Source organism: Calypte anna, chromosome 12 (assembly GCF_003957555.1).
Source record: "Calypte anna isolate BGI_N300 chromosome 12, bCalAnn1_v1.p, whole genome shotgun sequence".
NCBI classification, from domain to species: Eukaryota; Metazoa; Chordata; class Aves; order Apodiformes; family Trochilidae; genus Calypte; species Calypte anna.
The window spans coordinates 8,919,556-8,940,508 of NC_044258.1; the positions used below are offsets into that span (position 1 = coordinate 8,919,556).

The 20,953-nt window shown below is 36.2% G+C and overlaps 1 protein-coding gene across 1 annotated transcript in view; it reads right to left on the bottom strand.

The window, feature by feature from the left end:
- ARHGEF3 (Rho guanine nucleotide exchange factor 3) overlaps positions 1 to 15,803 on the bottom strand; it is a 59,347-nt gene extending 43,544 nt beyond the window's left edge. Inside the window, exons 1-2 of the mRNA XM_030458701.1 lie at positions 15,763 to 15,803; positions 6,006 to 6,068 (exon numbers count right to left, since the gene is read on the bottom strand). Coding sequence (XP_030314561.1) covers positions 6,006 to 6,068; positions 15,763 to 15,795 — 96 coding nt within the window. The 5' untranslated portion in view covers positions 15,796 to 15,803. The remainder of the gene's footprint in view (positions 1 to 6,005; positions 6,069 to 15,762) is intronic.
- Between the last annotated feature and the right edge of the window lie 5,150 nt (positions 15,804 to 20,953).

Sequence of the window (20,953 nt, forward strand, 5' to 3'; positions counted from 1 at the left end):
GTGGTCTGTATTATAGATTTAATATAAAATACAGTTACCAGTGATGATGTATACAATTTAACCTTAAAAAAATATTGTATTATTATATATTACTTATCACTATAGAATATCAGGTTTTTATTTTGGCCTAAAAAAAAAAAAAAGCCAAAGCACAGTAAGTCGTTTCTTGATCCAATTTAATTATGAAAACATAATTACATCTTCTCTATAAACCTTTATCAAGCCAATCACCACACACATTTATTAATGGATATCCAACTTTTTGGCTGCCAATAACATCTGGATAATTTCTGTTCACAAAAGGTCCTGACTTGAAAATATGCATAAATCAAGTATGATTCTGTAACCCAAAAGTAATTGAATTAAAACTTCAACTGCTGTTTTCCATTATGGAAAAGTATCAAAGAAAAACACAACCATTCAAGGAAATAATATTCAACTTATCAAATTACTATACCGAAATGAGATATGAACAGTAAGTGGAAAATACTGCACTTATAATCACCATCTGCATATAGAGTCACTGTTCTAAACATAACATGAGAGGAAATAAGAGGAAAGAAATCAAAAACTTACTTTTATTGTACTGTATACAAAATTAGGGCTGTAATTAAGTGTTAGACTGCAGCTTATGGAGATGTGGCAAAGAGGGGAGCAGCCTAACATTCTGCTTCAAAGCTCAGTACCAAGCAGGAAGGCTCATGTAGGACCCTCAGTTACAAACCAGGCAGCCAGACTGAACAGAACCTGACATATCCCACTATTACTACCCAATAACTGCTTTCAGTCTAACACAGACTTGTGTACAATGCTTTTGACTGAAAGGAGAGTTAGTGTTAAGTGCAGATGCCATAAACATTTTGTCTTTCTTAAAGATATCCTTCTCTTTTTCCGATCTATTTTTCAGTCAGGTAACTTACTACAGTTTGGAGCAAAGCATACAGACTGAATGGATCTTTTGAATGAAACACTTCTGATTTGTAGGCAAAACCTTATTCTATTTTCTTCTATTTTGTCATTATAGTCAGGGGCCAAAAATTTGCATGACCAAGGTTAATCTCACCAAAACCCACTAAATCTAAGAATTAGTATAATCTGTTTCCAGTTTTGTATCACAAATCCTCCCCAGCTCCCAAGACTTTATCACAATTTAAGGTCTGACCAACAACTAAAACAGCTGACAAAAATATCAGCAATAGCTTTGTAATAACTGAAAAGCATCTCTGAATTCCTTTAAGGGGTTTCTCAATGTCTTTCTTGCTCCAGAGTTATTAATATTTTCTGTTTAGGAACAGTAACACTAAGCATGCCTCGTCAGAAGAAAACCAAACCCAAATATTAGAAGAAAAATTGCTTTCTAGGACCCGGTGAGTTGCCCACAAAATCTTCCTCCTTGAAGACTGCAGGATGCCAAGAATTATACAAAGAAAGAGTTTCTCAAAGCAGAGGAAAGGGCATACACAATAAAGTGAATTTATTGTATTTTTTCTCCACTCAAGCATTTCTATTCCATTTTTACTGTTTATTTTATCTTTATGCACTTATCAAACACCCTCAGCTCTTGAACTTGTGTCACTGTTTTCCCCCTACAGTTAAGTACATGTCTTAGCAGGACATAAACTTGTTTAGTCTAACTCTGCCCATTTAAGGCTTGATGATAAAAAGGAAGTGTACATCCTTTCTTTAGTTCAGATGTATCTCTTCTCTTAATAATGCATCTTCTAATCTTTCGAAGATTTTACAAGATGTATTCAATTTAAATTCTACAGATCATAGTGCAATTCATTGAAGTGCAGGCTTATTTATCTTCAAGCATTTAAGTAGTTCCTCTGACTTCCAGCAGTTATTCCAGATGACATTATTCAAACACTTGAAAAGTCAGCCAAACTATAGGCTTAGCTACCTTGATAAAGGAAACCCTTTAAGGTCTTCCCTTCTGCTTGAGGTTTCTGTAAAAACATTAAAAGCAACAACTTCCCTATTCTACTGTAAGAAAGGATACAGTATTCCCATTCTGTCTTGCACAGGAATTTAAATAGGAGCAGACAAACAGTCACAGTAAGGGAGTCACAGCTAAATATTTTTATAATTTGAGATAAACCTTAAAAAAAGTTGGTTTTAACAACTGTACTTCATTTAAAGTATCTATAGATCAGCTTTAATTTCTAATAGCAGAGTGAATTCATACATTTTTTTCCTCAGTTCTCAGCTGCATGACTATTTTAAGACAGTTTCCTTAGACAGATTTATGATGAAGATAGCAAATACATAATGAATTTGGACATCTTCACCAGAGTAATTGGAAGCATTTAGCCAAATTCTGAGAATATGTTCAAGGAAATAAAGAGTAATTGTGCTGCTCCACTACACAGGAAGTCCAAGATCATTCCAGAATGTGAGGGGGGAGAACGTAGTAGAACCACCAGTAATACATTTTTCCAATAGAGCACTTGTAGGCCTTGTTCAATGAAAAATAGGAAGAGAATTATGAAACATAGCCTTAAGGTAAGTGACATTGTACTACTTCCAATAATACTCAACAGCAGACAGTGTCTGATCTATAACAATGCTATGATGGATTAATAATGGATTAAGAACAGTCACTTTATAATGAAGTCTGAATCCAGATGGAGCACTGACTGTCTATGGGACAGAGTGGCATTAAAAGTCATGCATAATTCAAACATAGTGTATACAATTTTACTGGGCAAGCAGGCAGCTTTTTATACTATGAACATGCAACAGACCACAGTTTATAGAAATAAAAAGACCCAGATACAATATATATTTTCATTATCTCAACTCTGATAAGCTGATGTTGAAGTAATCCTCTCTAAGCTTTTCAAAGCTAGCTTGCCATACCTTAGTAATCAAATATTATTGAGTTTATAATGAAGTTTAATTAGGTCAGAGAATGTTTTGGTTATATTGACTCTCAAATACATAACAAATGTTCACTCAGCACTAAAAGTAATCAAAATTAATGAACTCTGATCTAGTGTATGCAAATGTAGCTTAAGTCTGAGTAACTTTTTGTTTGTATTTTATTAACTTGAAAGTAGACAGATGAGCAGTAAGGCTTCTCCAGTTTAGAATGCACTGGTAAATGACCATTTGGAAACCTTTATTTTCAGCAGTAACAACTAGATACCAAAGCCAAATAACTCTTCTGAGGCTTTGCATATGGAATTTTATCTTCTTTATGAAGTGTTTCTAGCTAATCATGTATTTGTTGTCTGTTCCTTCTCCTAAATATAAAAAGAAAAAAAAAGCAACTTCTATGACTTTGGAACAAATTTTGCAAACAACTGACTGCTGAGAACTGCACATCAGTGCCTTGTTTCCTCTTCTGAACAGGATTTTGCTTACGTACATGTAATTTCATTCTGAAAAGTGCAAGTTTTATATTAGGTCTTGTCAGCTTTTTGCTCTGGATATCTTATGAGTTTCTTACGATTTGATAAGACTCATGAGGCACATGGTATCATGCATCACCATTACAAGATTTCAACTACTTTATAGTTACCTATTTTGCAATAGCCATTAAAAATATGTTGCTTTTACCTATGTTGCTGAGTGCTGCACAGAAAAATCTCCAGGTAACAGTGTCCATCACCACCTTGCTTAGTACTATGTTTAACAACCCAACATTCTCAAAGAGCACTTGGCCTACAGATACTAAATGAAAAGCCTGTTTCCAAAAAAGGCCCAAACACAGCTAAAGAACTGGCCTCCTGAGCCTGGCTGAGGAGCACAAGCCATTGCCCTTCTCCTGCACTCCACCAAGCTCAGAAGAAGGTTGCACAGATGGGAGACCCAAGCTTCAAAGTTTAAATACCAGAAAAGACAAAAGTGGCAGCAGCAATAAGGAATGAAAGCACAGGCAGAAAATAGTTTAGTAAAGAGCTCAGAATTGAGGTAAGGAGAGACATAGTGTCTGCATAAGGAGGACTACAAAGAAGTATAGAGCTATAGTGGGTGTTTTAAACACCAAAAAAGTACTTAGCCCTGTAAGATACTGCAATCTGTCTCTGATGCTTTGCTACAGTTCTCCAAACTATAAGAGAAAATATATAAAATCTGAAGTTTGTCTAAGCCATGTTCATTGCATAATTTCTGTGAATCAACATGCATATGCAAATCAGTCTATAAGATACCATTTCAAAAGCACAAGCATGAAGCACACTACAGGCTGAGATAACCCTATAGACTGAATACAAGGCAACCCTTCTGCTGGGGACCAAAATGAACATACACGTTAGTTAAGCAGTGCATTTTCCTTTAAATACAGACTCCAGTGGCCTCATATATTCATTCCTTCACAGTCTGCTGGCCACATCTGTCACAAGTTATCACAAATTATTTGACACTGAGGGGATTTACAAATCCATTTCTTTAAGATGGCAATAAAATTAGCCAAGGTGGATCAGCTAAGTTTAATAAGCCAGTTTATCAACTCCTGAAGCATCAGTCCAGATCACTAAGCAAATAGAAAACATCATTTAGCATGCTTAGGTTACCAATCCTTGTCCTGAATCAGCAGAGCTCCAACCAACATTTCCTGTGAAAGAAAATTCTGTCTTTATGACTCCCCTAGGATAGACAGGTGTGTTTGTGCAATGGTCAGTCATAAAAAAAATTAAAGTCTCTTGTTTATAAAAAGACTGTAGGAATTATGATGTTAATTGGTGGGAGATCTATATGTATGTACTTTCCAATGTATCCAGTCTTTAAATAGTTAATATACTCTTTCTTTGCCAACCCCCAGCCTCTCCTTGACAAAGGTGGTGAGCAGACACATTTACATGAATGGGAAACTTCAGAGTAGAAGACAGCCAGATCTTTCTGTTGGCAAGTACAAAGAAGGGACACATCCCTGAGGTGATGCCTGTGAAGCCAGAGCAGCAGCTACTGCAGCTTGCACATCAGCAGCTGAGTGAGCTGGAAGAGCCGGAGTCATTCATCTAATTATGTAAACCAGGAAGTATGCTGAACAGGAAAGTCTCATACACTTATTTGTTAAATACATACTCTAATAAAAGAAAACAAATTTTATTACAGACCCTGAGGAGATTTATTATCTGTAAAAATTTAATAATATGTAATTACCCCCTGTAAGAATCTAAATCTATAATAGGGAACACGTGTTCAAATTTTTATATTCTTAGCCACTGCATTCTGGAAAAAATGTTTTCATGGATTTGAAATGATAAATGCAAGTGTACATTTATGTCACAACTTTACATAAAAAACAGCATGCATTGCATTTTTCTTCATAATTACACTTATTAATACTTCGTGATTCAACATCCACCAAAATGAACAGAAAGAGTTTGCTCCTTGCAAATTATTTTTTCAAGTAAGCAGACATCAGTTACTGTATTCATTTTTTTAAAAATAATCAAACAAGTTGTCTCAACTTTACTTACAAGAACAATTAAAAATTCACAAGTCAAAACCAGTCTTTTTACAGGACATTTGTACACTCATAGTAAATTGTGCAGCTTTTATAAAACCTGTTTTCTCATGTTGTCTTCACATCTGAAGTGTATGACAGAGTAGCACAGCTGTACGAGATGTGGGTATCACTTCAGCAGGGACAAACATAGATTACTCACTTGTATTAATATCATACTACACAGTTTCACAACACCAGCACTAACCACCACTGCCATAACTAACATAAAATTTCTCATACAGCTGTGCAGTGGGATAAAGGGTCAGGTTCTAAGTGCTGCATTCACAATGCCATTTAAGTCTGATAATTACTTACTAATAGGAGATTCTGTGAATCACAATAGACTGTGACTCTGACTTTTAAATTTTCTCTTTAAACATTTTACTGCATTTTAATTTTCTAGTAATAAGCATAACAAGTTATTCATGCTATGTACAAAAACAGTACAACTGTAAAGATGAATGTTAGTTTCAGAGTGCCCATAATAGCCATACTTTAGTTCAAAGAGGTGAAGAGGAAAGGCAAAAAGGAAAATTAAACTACTCACACTTGTATCCAGGCTGCAGATACTGATTGTATCTTCATCTTGAGTGCTCTGTTTTCGTTTTTTCTGTAAATAAAAAAAGAAAAGCTCAGTTTTGTTGAGCACTACTAACCACCACCTACTTGACCTTGAAGTCATATAAATACGTATATGTAGATAGTGAACTATTTTTTCACACTATAAACTCTTTTTTCACAAGTTGAAAAGCTACTTTAATACTAGCATATTAATAAATCATATGCTGTTCCTTTTTCTGCTCAAAGATAGTCAGGTTCACTTCAATTAAGAAACTTATTTCTATCTATTATCATATGTAATTACTGAATATAAATTATTGAATATTATCAATTATTGAATACCTTGGCACTTGATATGAACTTTTGTCATGTCAATGAGACTGTTAGAAGAAGTAAATCATATTTTGTGTTGAAGTTTGCTTAGATTTTTCAAAACATGCATTCAGGAATCAAGTACTATTCCCAGACAGTCAATATTACATAGCAAGGATAATAGGTGAAATGCACTGCAAGAATTACTTAACATATTTGGATTTCAATATCCATGTCAGTGGTTTAATTCTCTATATTCAAGTTTTGTCTTGGAAAATCGTAAATCATCCTTCATGTAATTTCACAGGTTCACCACAAGATTAATCTTAATGTCTTTCAAAAAAGAGGTATGAAATTTCATTTAACAGAGCTCTACCTTTACTACCAGGACAGGAAGATTTAGGAAACAAGTCACAGATTACATGATCCTTATTTATTCAGCTGTGTTGTCTTCTACTGTCAACTAGAGATAAGCATTCACTGATAATAAAAGCTGGAATTCAGTCTACAGAAGTTAAAGATGAGCAACTTAAACAAGAAAACCTCATGCAGATGCCATACAGAGCTCCTGACTTATGAGATGACAAAAGTTCAGCTAAACTGCAGAAGCAGGACAAAGTGTCAGAATTTTTTAATTATTAATAACTACATAAGTATAAAAACTGTGTTCCCCTTCCTAGTACCCATGCCCCTTGCTCTTTTGAATCCAGGAGGTATTATTCCATCAAGACAGTAAAATAACCATTGCATCTCCTAGGTTAAGCATACATGCTTCAACTCAGAACTTTCCTTGATGAACAAAGATAAAGAATATTAAACATAACACCCAGAAGGTTTTATTTAATGCAGTCTTAAAATTAAGCTTTAGGTGTTGAAACTCATTGTTATTCCTCATTAGTTTTCAGCAGACCTATGACTGGTGTTTTTTTGTTATTTTTTAAGAAGTAACTCAGCTGACATTTTTCCTACTGATAATTCTAAAGTCAAGAACAGCTGCATTTTAACATCATTATTATTAAGAAGCAGAAGCTGGATCATGAGTTCTTCACATTACACAATGTGAAGCCTTTTTTGAAAAGGAATTCTTTGCCCTCAATCAAATCCTTCTTACTATTACAGTACAGCTTTTTAGCCACAAAGGCTAAAAATGGGCTAGAAGCTGGGCAGAGAATGGATTTAGAAAATCCCTGAAGAGAAGGACTTGGGGCTGCTGACTGATGAGAAGCTCAACATGAGCCAGCAATGTGTGCTTCAGCCCAGAAAGCCAACCATATCCTGTGCTGCATCAAAAGAAAGTTGGGCAGCAGGTTGAGAGAGTTGATTCTCCCCCTCTATTCCACCCTTGTGAGACCCCACCTGGAATACTGTGTCTATTTCTGGAATCCCCAACATAAGAAGAACATTGAGCTGTTGGAGTGAGTCCAGAGCAGGGCCATGAAGATGACCAGATGGCTGAAGCACCTCTCCTATGGAGCCCTTCTGAGAGAGTTGGGGTTGCTCAGCCTGGAGAAGAGAAGGCTCCAGGGAGACCTTATAGTAGGACCACCTTCCAGTATCTGAAGGGGGCCCACAGGAAAGCTGAGGAGAGACTTTCCACAAGGGTATGGGGAGTAGGGGCAATGGTTTCAAGCTGGAAGAGGGCAGATATCGATTAAGTATTAGGAAATTCTTTAGTGTGAGAGTGGAGGTTGTCCAGGCAAGCTGTGTTTGCCACACCTCTGGTCTTGTGGGAGGTGTCCCTGCCCATGCTGAAAGGTTGGAACTAGTCCCTTCCAACCCAAACCATTCTGTGATTTATAAAATGACATAACAGAACAAGTACAAAAATAGTGTAAGGCTAAGGCTCAATCTGCAAAATATTAGAAAAAAAGAGCAAATTCCAAAAGAATAATACAACAAAAGGTCATCACAAAAAGAAAAGGTTAAGTTAGGTGCTTGACAACAGTCTGGGTTCCCAATAAACTCTATATACAAATCAAATTAAAAAAAAAGTCTCTCTATGAAATAAATACTATGCGTTTTGGAACTATAGCAAATTTTTTCTATACTGGAATAGATGCAATGTCATTGTTAATGGACTGTGACAAATGAACACACACAACAAACAGGTAACTCCTTCATTAAGTAACTTGATTGAAAGACTCTTACTGGTGGTCACATGGCTACAGATTAACACAGAATGTGGCATTTCCAACACAGGCCAACTCTAATGAAAGGGGAATGAGACTGTAAATTACATAATATGAAGTACAATCATGCTAGCAAGGCTACAGGATTAAAGTGAATTGGAAGGAGACGGGACATCCTGTTACTGTAGAAGAAAAGTTACACAACAGCAGCAGCTACATGTGGGCTTCTGACTACTCCATTTCAGTGGGGGTCCGTGGGTCCAAAACACAGAGGTACCAATGACAAACCAGCACCCATAAGGACCAGTGCCCAAGGCAAGGTAAAGCACAGCATAAAATGTAGCAAGTAGTAAATACTAACATGCTCCTTTCTTATTTAGAGACAACCTCTTCGCTGATTTAATTAACTCTCAATGCTTTAGGAACAAATTAGAATCACCAGTGATGTACAAAGCAAAAGTGGTGAAAAGACAGATAAATTGTAAGAAAAGCAAACACATACTGAATGAGTCTGGGACAGCCTTTGCAAAGTAGTTCCCTTGCTCTGCCTTACTGTGCTAATCAAAGGATCACTCTTCACTTTATTTTAGATGTTCTACATTCTGAAAAGTAACACATACAAAATCTATCAGCATGTATACTATACTACTCTTGTTAAATGGAAGTTTGCAAATATTATACTGCTTGTGTTCTCTGCAAGTGTCTCAGCAGCTATGCTAAATAATTTCATACAAATATCGTCAACTACTGCAGGCAAGATTAATGTTTAGATTTTCAAAGAGTTTCAAGGATTATTATCAATGTATAAATGAGGAGAGGAGGGGAAACACCATGGCAAAAAAAAAAAAAAAAATCCAATAACTGAGCTACCAGATAAATTTCTTTGCCCATAATAAGTGGATTAGAAACAAAGGTTGCAGTGGATATTGTGCAGGGAGCATAAGATGTTCATTAAATTAATTCCTTCTCTTCTCAAGGATCTTTTTCCCAAAGGAGTTAAAAGTCCTGACTCGGCTTCCACAGCACAATTCAGGTGAACTCTGAATCTCTTATGCTCCAGAAAATCACCCCTTAAGTGTTACTTTCCATTCCAAACTTTAAAGCACATGGCACATCAAGTAATACAAAGTCCTCAGTGGTTTTCTGTGTATTTCTTTCACAAAAGGTCTTTAAGGATTTTTTTTATTTTTAATTAAAAAAAATAATAATAACAACAACAGCAATCATAATGAAAAATACAAGCCCCTAGACCACAATGACTGGGTGTGTAACAAGTCTGAAACTTGATCCCTGTTTGTGATACTGTTGTCTAAAAAGAGGTGATTACATCCATAGAGACAGAACACTTCCTGGTCTTAATACAACAGGAAAGAGTTGTTCTCAATAATTATCATGTCACAGGAGATGAGAAAGTCAGATATCCAATTATATATTAAAACTGTGATTTAATTAAAAGAATTAGAGCAATGGTTTAGCATCCTCTCTCTATGATCATTACAGTTATCAATACCAGAGACTTATGCTTTACAACCAGGGAGATGAAATGCAAAGATGCACAAAAATAGCTTGATTTAAGAAAAACTTCTTGTGCACAGGGAAGGAAATGCTTTTCAGAAAAATCGCTGACTTTTGCTAAATTATCTATCCATTCTAATTGCTTAGAAATGGGCCTGCACACAGACTGGCATGAAAACAAATAGTAGTTCAAAATAATGGTTTTGCACAGGCACATATCTTAAACTTTCTAAGTCATAGACAGACTTCTTTCAAAAGCAAGCACAAAACAACTTATTTTTTAGCCCTTTTTTCATACAGAAATCCATATAACAAATAAGAATCCATTCATTTTACCAAAATAGGCTCCACGCCCCCAGACCAAAAAAAAAAAAAAAATTCAGAAAAATTATAAAACCATTTAGTCATTCTGTATTTCAATTTGTTTTCATATTAAAATAGCTTAAAACTTAGTCTTTCCAGAATATATATCTGGGTACACTGAAACACTGCTAATTGGAAAAAGTAACTTTACAAAAGAGTTCTACTATGATTTGAATAAATATAAGTAGGCAGAAATGCACACTTATCTATAACAACACACCTTACATGTATTTCTATCAGACTGAGTTAAAAAACAACAGCAACCAAGGGAAAAGACTATGAGGAGATGAGGTACAGCCAAGGAGAGGATAAACCAGCCCAAATACTTAACAAAATGTCAAACACCATAGCCAAAAAAAGGTTCAAACCACGGTCTGAAGGGCAGAGTATGTCTGCAAGAAAAACACTTCTACTACATGTTGGGTTTTTTTATTTTTATAAAACAATCAGTATCTCTTTAGCCAGCTGAGAGCTCACTCAGTCTACATGGAACCTTTGCACCAAAAGACTGATGATGAACCTCTGCACTAGGAATTGTAGTCACTGTTTAAGCAGCTGGGAACAAAGCAGAATAAATGTCAATTGAGACATCAAGTCCCAAAATAACCCAGACTTTCATGTGAATTTCTACCCAGTGTTTTTATACAACAATCCTTCAAAACATCCGTTTAGCTTATAAATTCTCACTATATAAAAATAATTTTTATCAGCAAAACTCCCATGTCCACATTCGAATATAGTAGCAATTCTAAGCACCCTTCTAATTCTTAAATAGTTAACATGTACAAGAGTTGGTAAATTCAAACCAATATTGAGACACGACAATTTTTTCCTTTGCAGCTTATCAGTAGTTCTGTACTTAACAATAACATGTTGATCACTCCATTAAATGCCCTGAAAAATACCACTTGCCAGGACCAAATTTATTCCTTTAATGACTCCAAAACCTCCACCTGTTTTTACTTCCAAATTCTCCTTCAAGTTTTCATTGTTTCCATTTCAGGTCACATTCAGGTAAAGGCAAAGGCACCAAGCAAAGTATCAAGCTCCCAGTTAGATCACAGAGTATGGAGGATTCAGAGTCAGGACAGAGTCCAGTCATGAGGCACAAACAGTACAAAACAGATGTTAAAAAGGTATGCCAGAAGGGAGGTAGGAGGAAAGTAATAATGACAAACTGACTAGGGGGAAGTAGGCAATAATTCAAAACTCCAGACTAACTTAAAATGTTTCCCAAAGTTTCAAAGATGACATAGCCAGGAAACAGAAAATTTAAAGTACTTCAGTTGGGTCTTTCTAATCCAACAGGAGGAAATTCTGACTGAACACTTCAGGATTTTTCTCACCTGTTGCTATCACTCAGTTAACAAAATATGCCTTGGATCCAGCTTGAAGTGCATGTAAAATTACTAGGCAAAAGATTAATAACCTTCTATCTTAAGGTTAGCTGAATTATCTCTAATTTAACATTTCCTGCCACAGGTGGTGGGATATAACATTGCAGAGCAGGCTTCAGAAGTGAAGAGGAAGCAGCAGTGTCACATTACCCTGCCTCAAACCTGAATGCTCGTGGTACTGAAACAAGAAAAAGACTCACACAGGGTTACCCATTTTCCATCTTATCACACTAGTGCTGCACTGACATTCAAGTATCTAAGATAAAACAGAACTTTGGCCTGGCTGATACAATGCACAGTTCTAGAAAGAAGTCCATACAGAAGGAGACCATGTCATACTAATCACATCAGCATCTCTGCCTGCAATAACCAGTGAAAAACATCTGAAATTCCCTGCTGAATATGGCATTCCTCCTATATTTGATTCAGAGCTAACAAATTCAAGTCTCACAACCCAGTGATAAATCAACCTCTAGTTTAATCTAATTCAGAGTAGGATTAATATTCTGTCATCTTTTAAGGCCAGGCCTCTTTCCACTTGACCATAGCCTACCACCCACTTTCATGTTAGTGCCAGTGCTCCTCCCTGCTTCTCTTCCACTTCTATAGTTGTTCCACTGACAATTCTAAGAGCTGGAAGGCATGGGAAGACAACAGACTCAAAGAATTTTTCAGAAGTATGGTGGTTTTTTTCTTTTTTTTTAGCTAAATGATGCTTCATACATTTGGGAACATAACTTCAGAATACAGAACTCTAGTATGAAATTAAAAAAAAATAACAGAACTTGTTACCCTGCACTCTACTATCACTTCTTCATGTTACATTAGCAGAAAGAACTCGCTAGGACCTGAAGAAAACTCTAAATTCCTGAGTTTTACAACAAAACTGATTTCCGCTGCCCTCTACTGTTCAGAATAACAACGATGTCACAGGTTTCTTTTTCTCAAGAGTGACTCAATTTAAACAAAAGCTTTATTCCCTTTCAGTGAGAAACAGTCAGAGACTGTACACTTTGCACAGCATCTGGTACAAAGCTTTGCTGATTCTGCTTCCCAGTCTGCACGTGTTCAGCTGGCAGGCTCTTAGTACATTGCTGTTAGCAACACAAGTTGGGTTTTCTTAATGTCACAAGCAAAACAAAGAAACGGAAAAACAGACTCTGCTCTAAGTTTGTTACAGCACAGCAGAAAATTCTGAAATGGAATCAAGGTCCTTTATGGCACTTAAGACCTTGCCACTGAAACTCGGGTATCTGAGCACTTCTGAGGAGTCTCACATCTCTGCCAAACAAAATGTCAGCTCCTTTTCACCTTCCTCTGAACACAGAGATCAAGCTTAAATTCTGCAGTGCTTATTGTGATGGACTCGAGATTTTCCGGTCTATGTAATATAAAATGAACACTGAAGTGAACAATGAAATGAAAGTTATATTCAATGTGTTTAACATTAACAACAGGAAATGGGTGTGCATGTACGGGATGCTGTAAGGACAAGGATCAGCAGAGCTTTGTTTGAGTACTGGTATTTATTCTATCTTTATTTAACCTTCTTCCTTCCCCTTTTCAGAAGACAAGGAAAGTATCAGTCATTAGAATGCTGAAAGTATGCTCTGAAACTTTTTCACATTTTATTACAAAGACTAAATCAAAATCAGATAAATTATACTGTTGTTTCTTTCTCCGTAGTAGTTCTTTGTTACATGACTGAAAAGCAATCTCTATTATATGATCCTTTCTTGTCAGAATGTGAAGACTCCTACATAAATTATGCTTTTAATTAACACAATCAATATCTATGGGTTCTAAAATCATCTAGCACACAGGTTAAAATAAGATGCCATTTAAAAAACTATTTGCACTGTTGAGATCACCAACAGTTTTCAGCTGGGATCTGCCAGATCCAATTCTTTGTGCTCCCAAGAAACATAATCAGTCAGCATGCTAATAATCCCTGCATTTCTCTGCTTTTGACAAGCTGATGTGATGAAGCTGCACTTCCTAGCCTTGTATGTTTCTGTTGAGGGAGTTTATTATAGGTCTTGTAAAAGCAAGAAGAGTCAAAGCTGGGCTACATTAATGCTCTAACTCTACCCTTAAAGGTTTTGTGCACTTGAAGGCATGGGGACTTCCTCTCACTGGGCAGCAGTGACCTGTACCTGCTGCAGCTGACCATTTAGTCACAGCTGTCAGCCACCACATCTGGTTCCAAAACTGATACATCTGTATATATGAGAGGTAAGACTTTTTCCTTTGAAAAAAAAAAATCACAATTACATTTTCTCACTTGAAAACTGGGTTAGGATATTATATTATAATAATAATAATAATCTGAACGTTTTATTGTTTTTCAGACTGTTAGGAATCTAACAGAGCTTCTTATTGTAAAACAGAGCTTCAATTTCTGATGCTGTGCACAGCAAGGGAACCACAGAAAACAAAATTAAACTATTCCCATAAACTAGATCTCTCCATGGCATTCAGTTGTTTTATATTTGCATAAATTGGACTAATCCCTAATTGTTCTAATACCCTACTGTTAGTATGCTTTCCTCAGGCTCCAGAATTCAGCATCATTATGCTGTTGTACTTTTAAAACCAGGGACAGGTTCCTGGCTTTGATCTAGGTGCCTCAAGTGCCCTTCTTCAGCATTACATAGAATAGATAAAATGGCTGCACCCAAAATGTATCTTTCTGCAGATAAAATACTGCTTTCACTAAAATTACATGTTGCTGTATCTATTTTTCAGTTATATATATATATGTGTGTGTGTGTGTGTATGCTTCAGCTCCATTTCTCAGGAAACAAGGTTTATGGGATATTGGTGGATATCCCTGTGACTCTTTATTCTTGTCATAAAAGTTGTTTCCTAGTTTCAACCAAAACTGACAAAGGGATAAAAACTTCAGTCATTTTGGACAAAGTATATGGAAAAGGAGACAGAATTTGCACACAACTCAAAACATATCAATGTGATGTCAGCAGCACGAGTAGACACTAAATGTCTGTGTGATTTTACATCATGAACATGCATCTCCCTGGTGTCCCATGAAATCAGGGGCATTTATTAATTTATTTTGCTATACATTTTCAAGTGAATTATTTCTAAAATAGCATAGCAGGTATGTGTATTAAGTACATCCAAAACAACTACACCAATTTAACACTACGACCTTTCTCCTATAATTGTATGTTCTGTTCTGACTCTGTTCTACTGCTTAATTAACATTATAACCAGTACATATTCGCCCACAAAACATTTAACCTGATTCTCCCTAGCTATGAAATAAACTCACTTATTCCTGTACTGCCCTTGGCAAACACAGAGAACAAGTAGCTTCATAATGGCTCTCACAGACTTACAGCTCATATAAAGTCTTCTTTTTCTACACACAACACGGACTATGTTTTTTAAACTTTCTTCATAGGCTTTATTTTATTTATATGTTATCAATCTTTCTACTTTTCCATCCAAATCTCCCCAAGCTGCAATGTCTAAAACTTCACTCTGTTTTTCAGGTGATAGCACATAAACACACTGCAGAACAGAACCATTATGCACTGTAAATACACTGTAAAAAGGTTGTCACAGCTTTCACCTTGACAATGGACAGACTTATGCATGTAGCTGTTAATGTTCTCATTTAAACCTCAGCATCAGTCAGAATCCTAATTTTCACATTAGGAATCAGAAGCAGAGATATTTCTACATGCAGGATTAAAAACCAAAAACAAAAACAAACCCACAATCCTGCAGCAATGAACGGACAACATAGAGAGGAAAGTAAACTGTCATCCATCCCATTGGGAACATCAGAGTGTATTATCTAATACAAGATGTATTATCTAAACTCTTCAATCAATTTCTTGCCTTAGAGACGGAAACATTCCTCACTGTGCAACATTTTCATTCCATTAATACCCAGTTTTAAATCCTGTCATGCTTGAGAGCAGTATCTATGCAATTTCAACTTGCTACAGTGCCACCCACACAAACAACAAAAAGGCAATCACAAATTTACACTTACCTGATGATGCACAAAAAGGCAACACCACACCATGAGGTAATTTGTACTGTACTCAGATTTTAGGAGGTTTATTATCTTCAGCGTGACAGAGAAAAGTCTTTGCTACAAAAGTAGTCCTTCTGTCTCTCCTTTTCGGCAGGAACTCCTCCCCACGCAGCCTCTCACTTTGCTCTCACTTCCTGTCATGCAGTGTACTGCAAATGTCAGAAACTGAGTGATATGTGTTGTCCTATCTCCTTTGTGGCTTTTCCTCAGGGATTGCTTCAAATACTATTTTAAACATGGAAAGTTGCTTGGAAAATTGCTAAGAAGTGAATGACACCTATGTGGTAAAGACATCATTAATGTGTTTTTAAAGTAACAGGTAGGTTTGGGGGGCTTTGTGACTGACTGAAACACAGTCCATCTTCTCCCTGTGTAAGCCTCAGTCTTGGCCAGCAGCAATAGGCTTTAAACTCAAAGGTGGACAACTATCTCCCAATGTAGATACCAGAAAACTGTGGGTAGCCCCAAGGTAGAACTTTTAAATATTTAGTTCACAGAAAAACGGTACTTTAGAAATTATAAGATGTGCTAAATCAGAGTTCTTCAGTTGAGGCATAATGGCAAGAACTCAGCACAGAATGTTTTAGGATGAGCCCAGAGTCAACGCCCAAAAGTGAGCTAGGTCGAGCGCCCAAGTTTTGCGTGCCAAAATGTGTCAAGAAAGTGCAAAGTTTGATTCTACCCCTGGCAGTTCAATATAACTGATGAAAAAAACTTCTGATCCTTCAGCAATCTCGATAGGCAAGACTTAAGCAACTGCATCCTGCTTCACAGGCTTGAACACTGACCTCCACCTAACTAGCATGTGTTAAGAGCTGGTCTGGCCGTGACAGTTCCCAATTCCATGGTTATAACCAAGGAGAGATCCAGAGGCTTGACCTCACTTCTTTTAAGAGCTGGGAGAGGTGCTCACTGGTAGCAAATGTTCTGCAAGTCTTCCACATTTGCCCATCCTATCTCCCATAGTACAAACTACATTGAATTTGTCATCTACCCCAGTGGTAATGCTTTGGAGAGCTATAAGATGATGCTTCCCAGAATGTGAAAGATTGCCACACATTTCTGAAGACATTGAGAAGAGAATAATTCTTGTATTACTTATATGACTGTGGTAGCCCTGAAGCAAGTGTCACACCAAACTGCACCGATCACTGCACAACCGAGCACCCTCAGAAAGCTCTGTGATTCCCTTCTCCCATCTTCAAGTATGCTGCCAGTCAGGGCATGCAATCTAATCTGGGAAAACAGATGTAACTGCTCTCATTTTATGACTTTTCCACAAGGCTACTGATTTGCTTTGGACTGGAAGTTTCTGAGAGGACATAGTGATTATTGAAACTTAGGCTACTTCTTTAAAGGATATTTAAGGTTGTGAACCACTGAAAACTTGGAATAGTTCTTGAAAAAGACTTTCAAAATCTTGTTGGAGAGCCTGCCAGCACAGAGACAGATTGAAACTGTTTTCTCCTTGTGTATTAGGAGTTTTTTAAGGATGCTAATTTTAACTCTATCTGAAAAGCTTTACATATAACTGCAATGCAGAGAGACAGCACCAGTGTACAATTTCTGAATCAAAACCAGTGTAATAAATATTTTTAAATGTGTGATTTACAGAGTGTTAGAATATTATCTCAAATCATGTTAGGATCATATTATATGGAGTGCTTAATATAAATTCTGTTATATTTAGTATCCCATTTCAAGACATGTTGCAGAACTCAGGAATTAGGAAATCTGTCATGAGGGGAATTTAAGAGCTTCAAGAAGTCAGAATTTACCTTGAGAAATTAATTTAGTATTATTTAAGAAACGTTTAAGTACATTCTTTAGAGAAAAAACATTTATTATAATGTTTACATGATATCTAGCAAAATGGAGACCTTGTTTTACAGTTGCTACTGTAATAACAAAAACTGTTTCCAGACTGCTATAAGAGACACCATGGTATTGCTCTTACTAAGCATTTATGTCAGATTTTAAAATATGTCCATAACATTTAATTGTTATGTACATTCCACCCACAGAAAACATCATTATCTTCTAAGAAGAATCTTCTTTAGTTTAAAAATAATCAGGACTCATTCTAAGCCTGAGATGTCTCAGAGTCAATCTGGCTGTAAAAGCACTTTTACGTTTGGCATGAACCACAGGTTTCATAGTTTCATTAAACTCACTTGAAAGGCTCGTTCCAATTGAAAACACCAGGAGGAACTCAAAATTCCATTTCTTTTCCCATCAGCTCTTGAGGACTGCTTATAAGCACTTTAAGAAGTTTTCATAGGCTCTCTTTCTATCCTCATTCTTGCAAGATTTTATTTAGCTTTCTGTCAGAAGTACAACTTGACAACTTAAATCATAACCTGTGGAAATGGGGAGGCAGATATTTGAATCAAACCTCTAGTGCAGCACAGAAGATTTTCCAACCGTTTCTGCAAATAATACTTTTGCAACCTTTTCTGAATGTGTAGTCCATTTATTTACATTATGAGTACTATGCAACTAGACAAGACAGTCACAACAATTTGTTAAAAAAATAAAGGGTGATGTTAATAACTTCTCTGTAACACCTGTAACAACACCAAGTTCCATCATGACAGAAACAACAAAGCCATTCAAGTCCATGCATAAAAACCATTCATGTCCACTAATAATTTTAAAATAAAATTGCTAATCTGAAGCCATATAACACCAATGCAATACCAATATGTAGTTCAATTTGTTTCTAAAATGTTGGTCTCAGTCTGAGAGGCATCAAATTCAGCTGTACAACATCATCACCCTGTTAACCATTGCAAGTACCTGAAACAAAGTCATAGGAAACCATAATTTCATATCATGTGCTCTCAGAGAGCAGCCACTGGTGGGGTGGGGGAAAACAAATACAAAGAAATGGGCAGAGCTGGGTTTAAGTGAAATTCAGTAGGGGTCAAGTTCATCTGCTGTTGAACAAAGAAAAGAACAGTAAATGACAGCAGGAGTGCAAGGTAACACCCAATCCATGATTACAGACAGGAAATCTGCTATATAACAGAACATCAAACTTAGCCTAAGAGAATGACAATTGGACCTATCTGCTTTATCACATGTTGCCTCAAACTCAGTATTGTTTGTATGGGCAAAATCGCTGGCTTGACGGGTTTATAGCATATACAGAATATTTCTACTATAAATAACAAACCACACCCGGAACAAAAATAAATTTGTTACAAAGCATTTACAAAGAACCACAAAATAAAGCCCTACCATGTTAGCTGAATGACAGCATTAAGTGTTTTTCAAAAAGTATTCTGTGAAAAGAGAATACCAACTTATAAGAAAACCTTTCAAAAGGGGGATTATCGCACTTATTTTGTGATGAGGAAGAGTCAAAATATTAATTGAATAATTGAGTTTTAATAAACCGAATACATACCCCTTACAATACAAATAATGATCAAAAAGTCCTGCAGATGTAAAAGCTTATGACAGATTCTTTATTTTAATAATGCATAAGCCAAGTGCTCTATAAGCACACCTGAAAATTCTTGCCCAAAGAAACATAATCTAAAGCATATTTTATATATCTAGTGTGTAAGTAACTTGAAAGTAACTCTGTAAACTAGATAAACAGGGTTTAATGGCTTCGTACTTAAATCAAAGGTTATTTCAGATGTAAAAGCTGTGTATGTTTAATAGAACAGCTACTGAAATGAATTAATGAAAACACTGCAAACTCCTAGGCACTAGAGCACTCTCTAGGTAGCACAGGCCATAACAGCTCATAAACCATGCACAGGTTTTCCTACCTGAATCTCAAACTACTAGAAACTTGGCAAAGTCTTAAGGCCAGCCTGTATCACTCTCCTTTTTAAGTAACTAGCAGCTGTCTTTTTAGCACATGTTCATATTTCTTGTAGTAGTAATTCATACTACTGTATGTGAGAAACCTTGCAATTTACGCTACCAATTATAGCCTACAAAAAGATAATTTATTGCAGACCTAAGAACTAATATATCAACAAATCATGTTTTGCTGGAATTTCAAGTAAAACTGACATGGCATAACTAAACATCACAAGTGGTGGAGAGGAATTATCATGGTAATTAAACCATGCTGAGTCAATGCATCAGTTTATAATAATTATACTTTTGAATTCTTCAAAACTATTTAACTGGTCACACTAGATTGGTTTTTAAATTTAGTGTATACATTAAAAATACAAGAATTCTGACGTATTCTTTGGAGCTGCAGATGGAATTGACTGCTGTCCAGCTGCGCAAATGCCACACAATGAACTACTGATAGCATCTCTATTTATTTGCCAACATAAACCATGCTGTTCCAAGAGAAATTAGTCTTGTGACTAATCACCAGCAGTTCCAATCGTTTGTTCAAAAACAAAACCAATAAGAAAAAACATTTGAAGCCTCACCCATAGATTAAGCAGGGAGGCATTAAAACCAGCTCTTCCACAAACAAAAGTCAGTGTCCAAGCTTCTGGCTGTTACAAGTCATGGTAGCTGTAGCTATTCCACTCACAGCTATGCTTTCAGTTATGCAAAAAACTTTTTCCCCTCTACAGAGGAAGCTGCTTAAATTGTGCATACAAAATACAAGTACACTGAAACAACAGAAAACCACATGTGCGTTTTAAATGTTTAGGATAATGTGTTTTTAAATCATATTGGTCACACTATGAGACAATGGTATTTAAGCACATTTGATTTAGAGGCATAACAGCGTAACTGTTGCTTCAAGTGTGGGTAAAAACCTGACATTGCTTCTAAGAGGTGTCTGTTATGGTTAACATCATTAGTTAAGCAAATGAGAATCAGTGGATACAGACTTGAAGCAAAGCCTGTGAGAATCCAACAAAAGTAAAAAGGTGCTTTCGGTGGTAGTATGTAATTAGGTAATGTATGGAATTAATCATCAAGTTCAAAAAGCTGGTAAAGAACTTCTCTCTTAGCAACTTTTATCTTTCAGATTCTTGTCCCCTTAAGGCAATAACCAAAGTCTGCCACCCTGTGCAACATAAACACAGTTTTGTAAATACTACCTGCAAAGCATGGAATTCCTCCCATTTGGCATGAAAAGGATCTTTTTCCCCACAAATATACTTGCAGAAAGCTAGCAAAGACCACTTACATATCTAAAGTTGGCCTT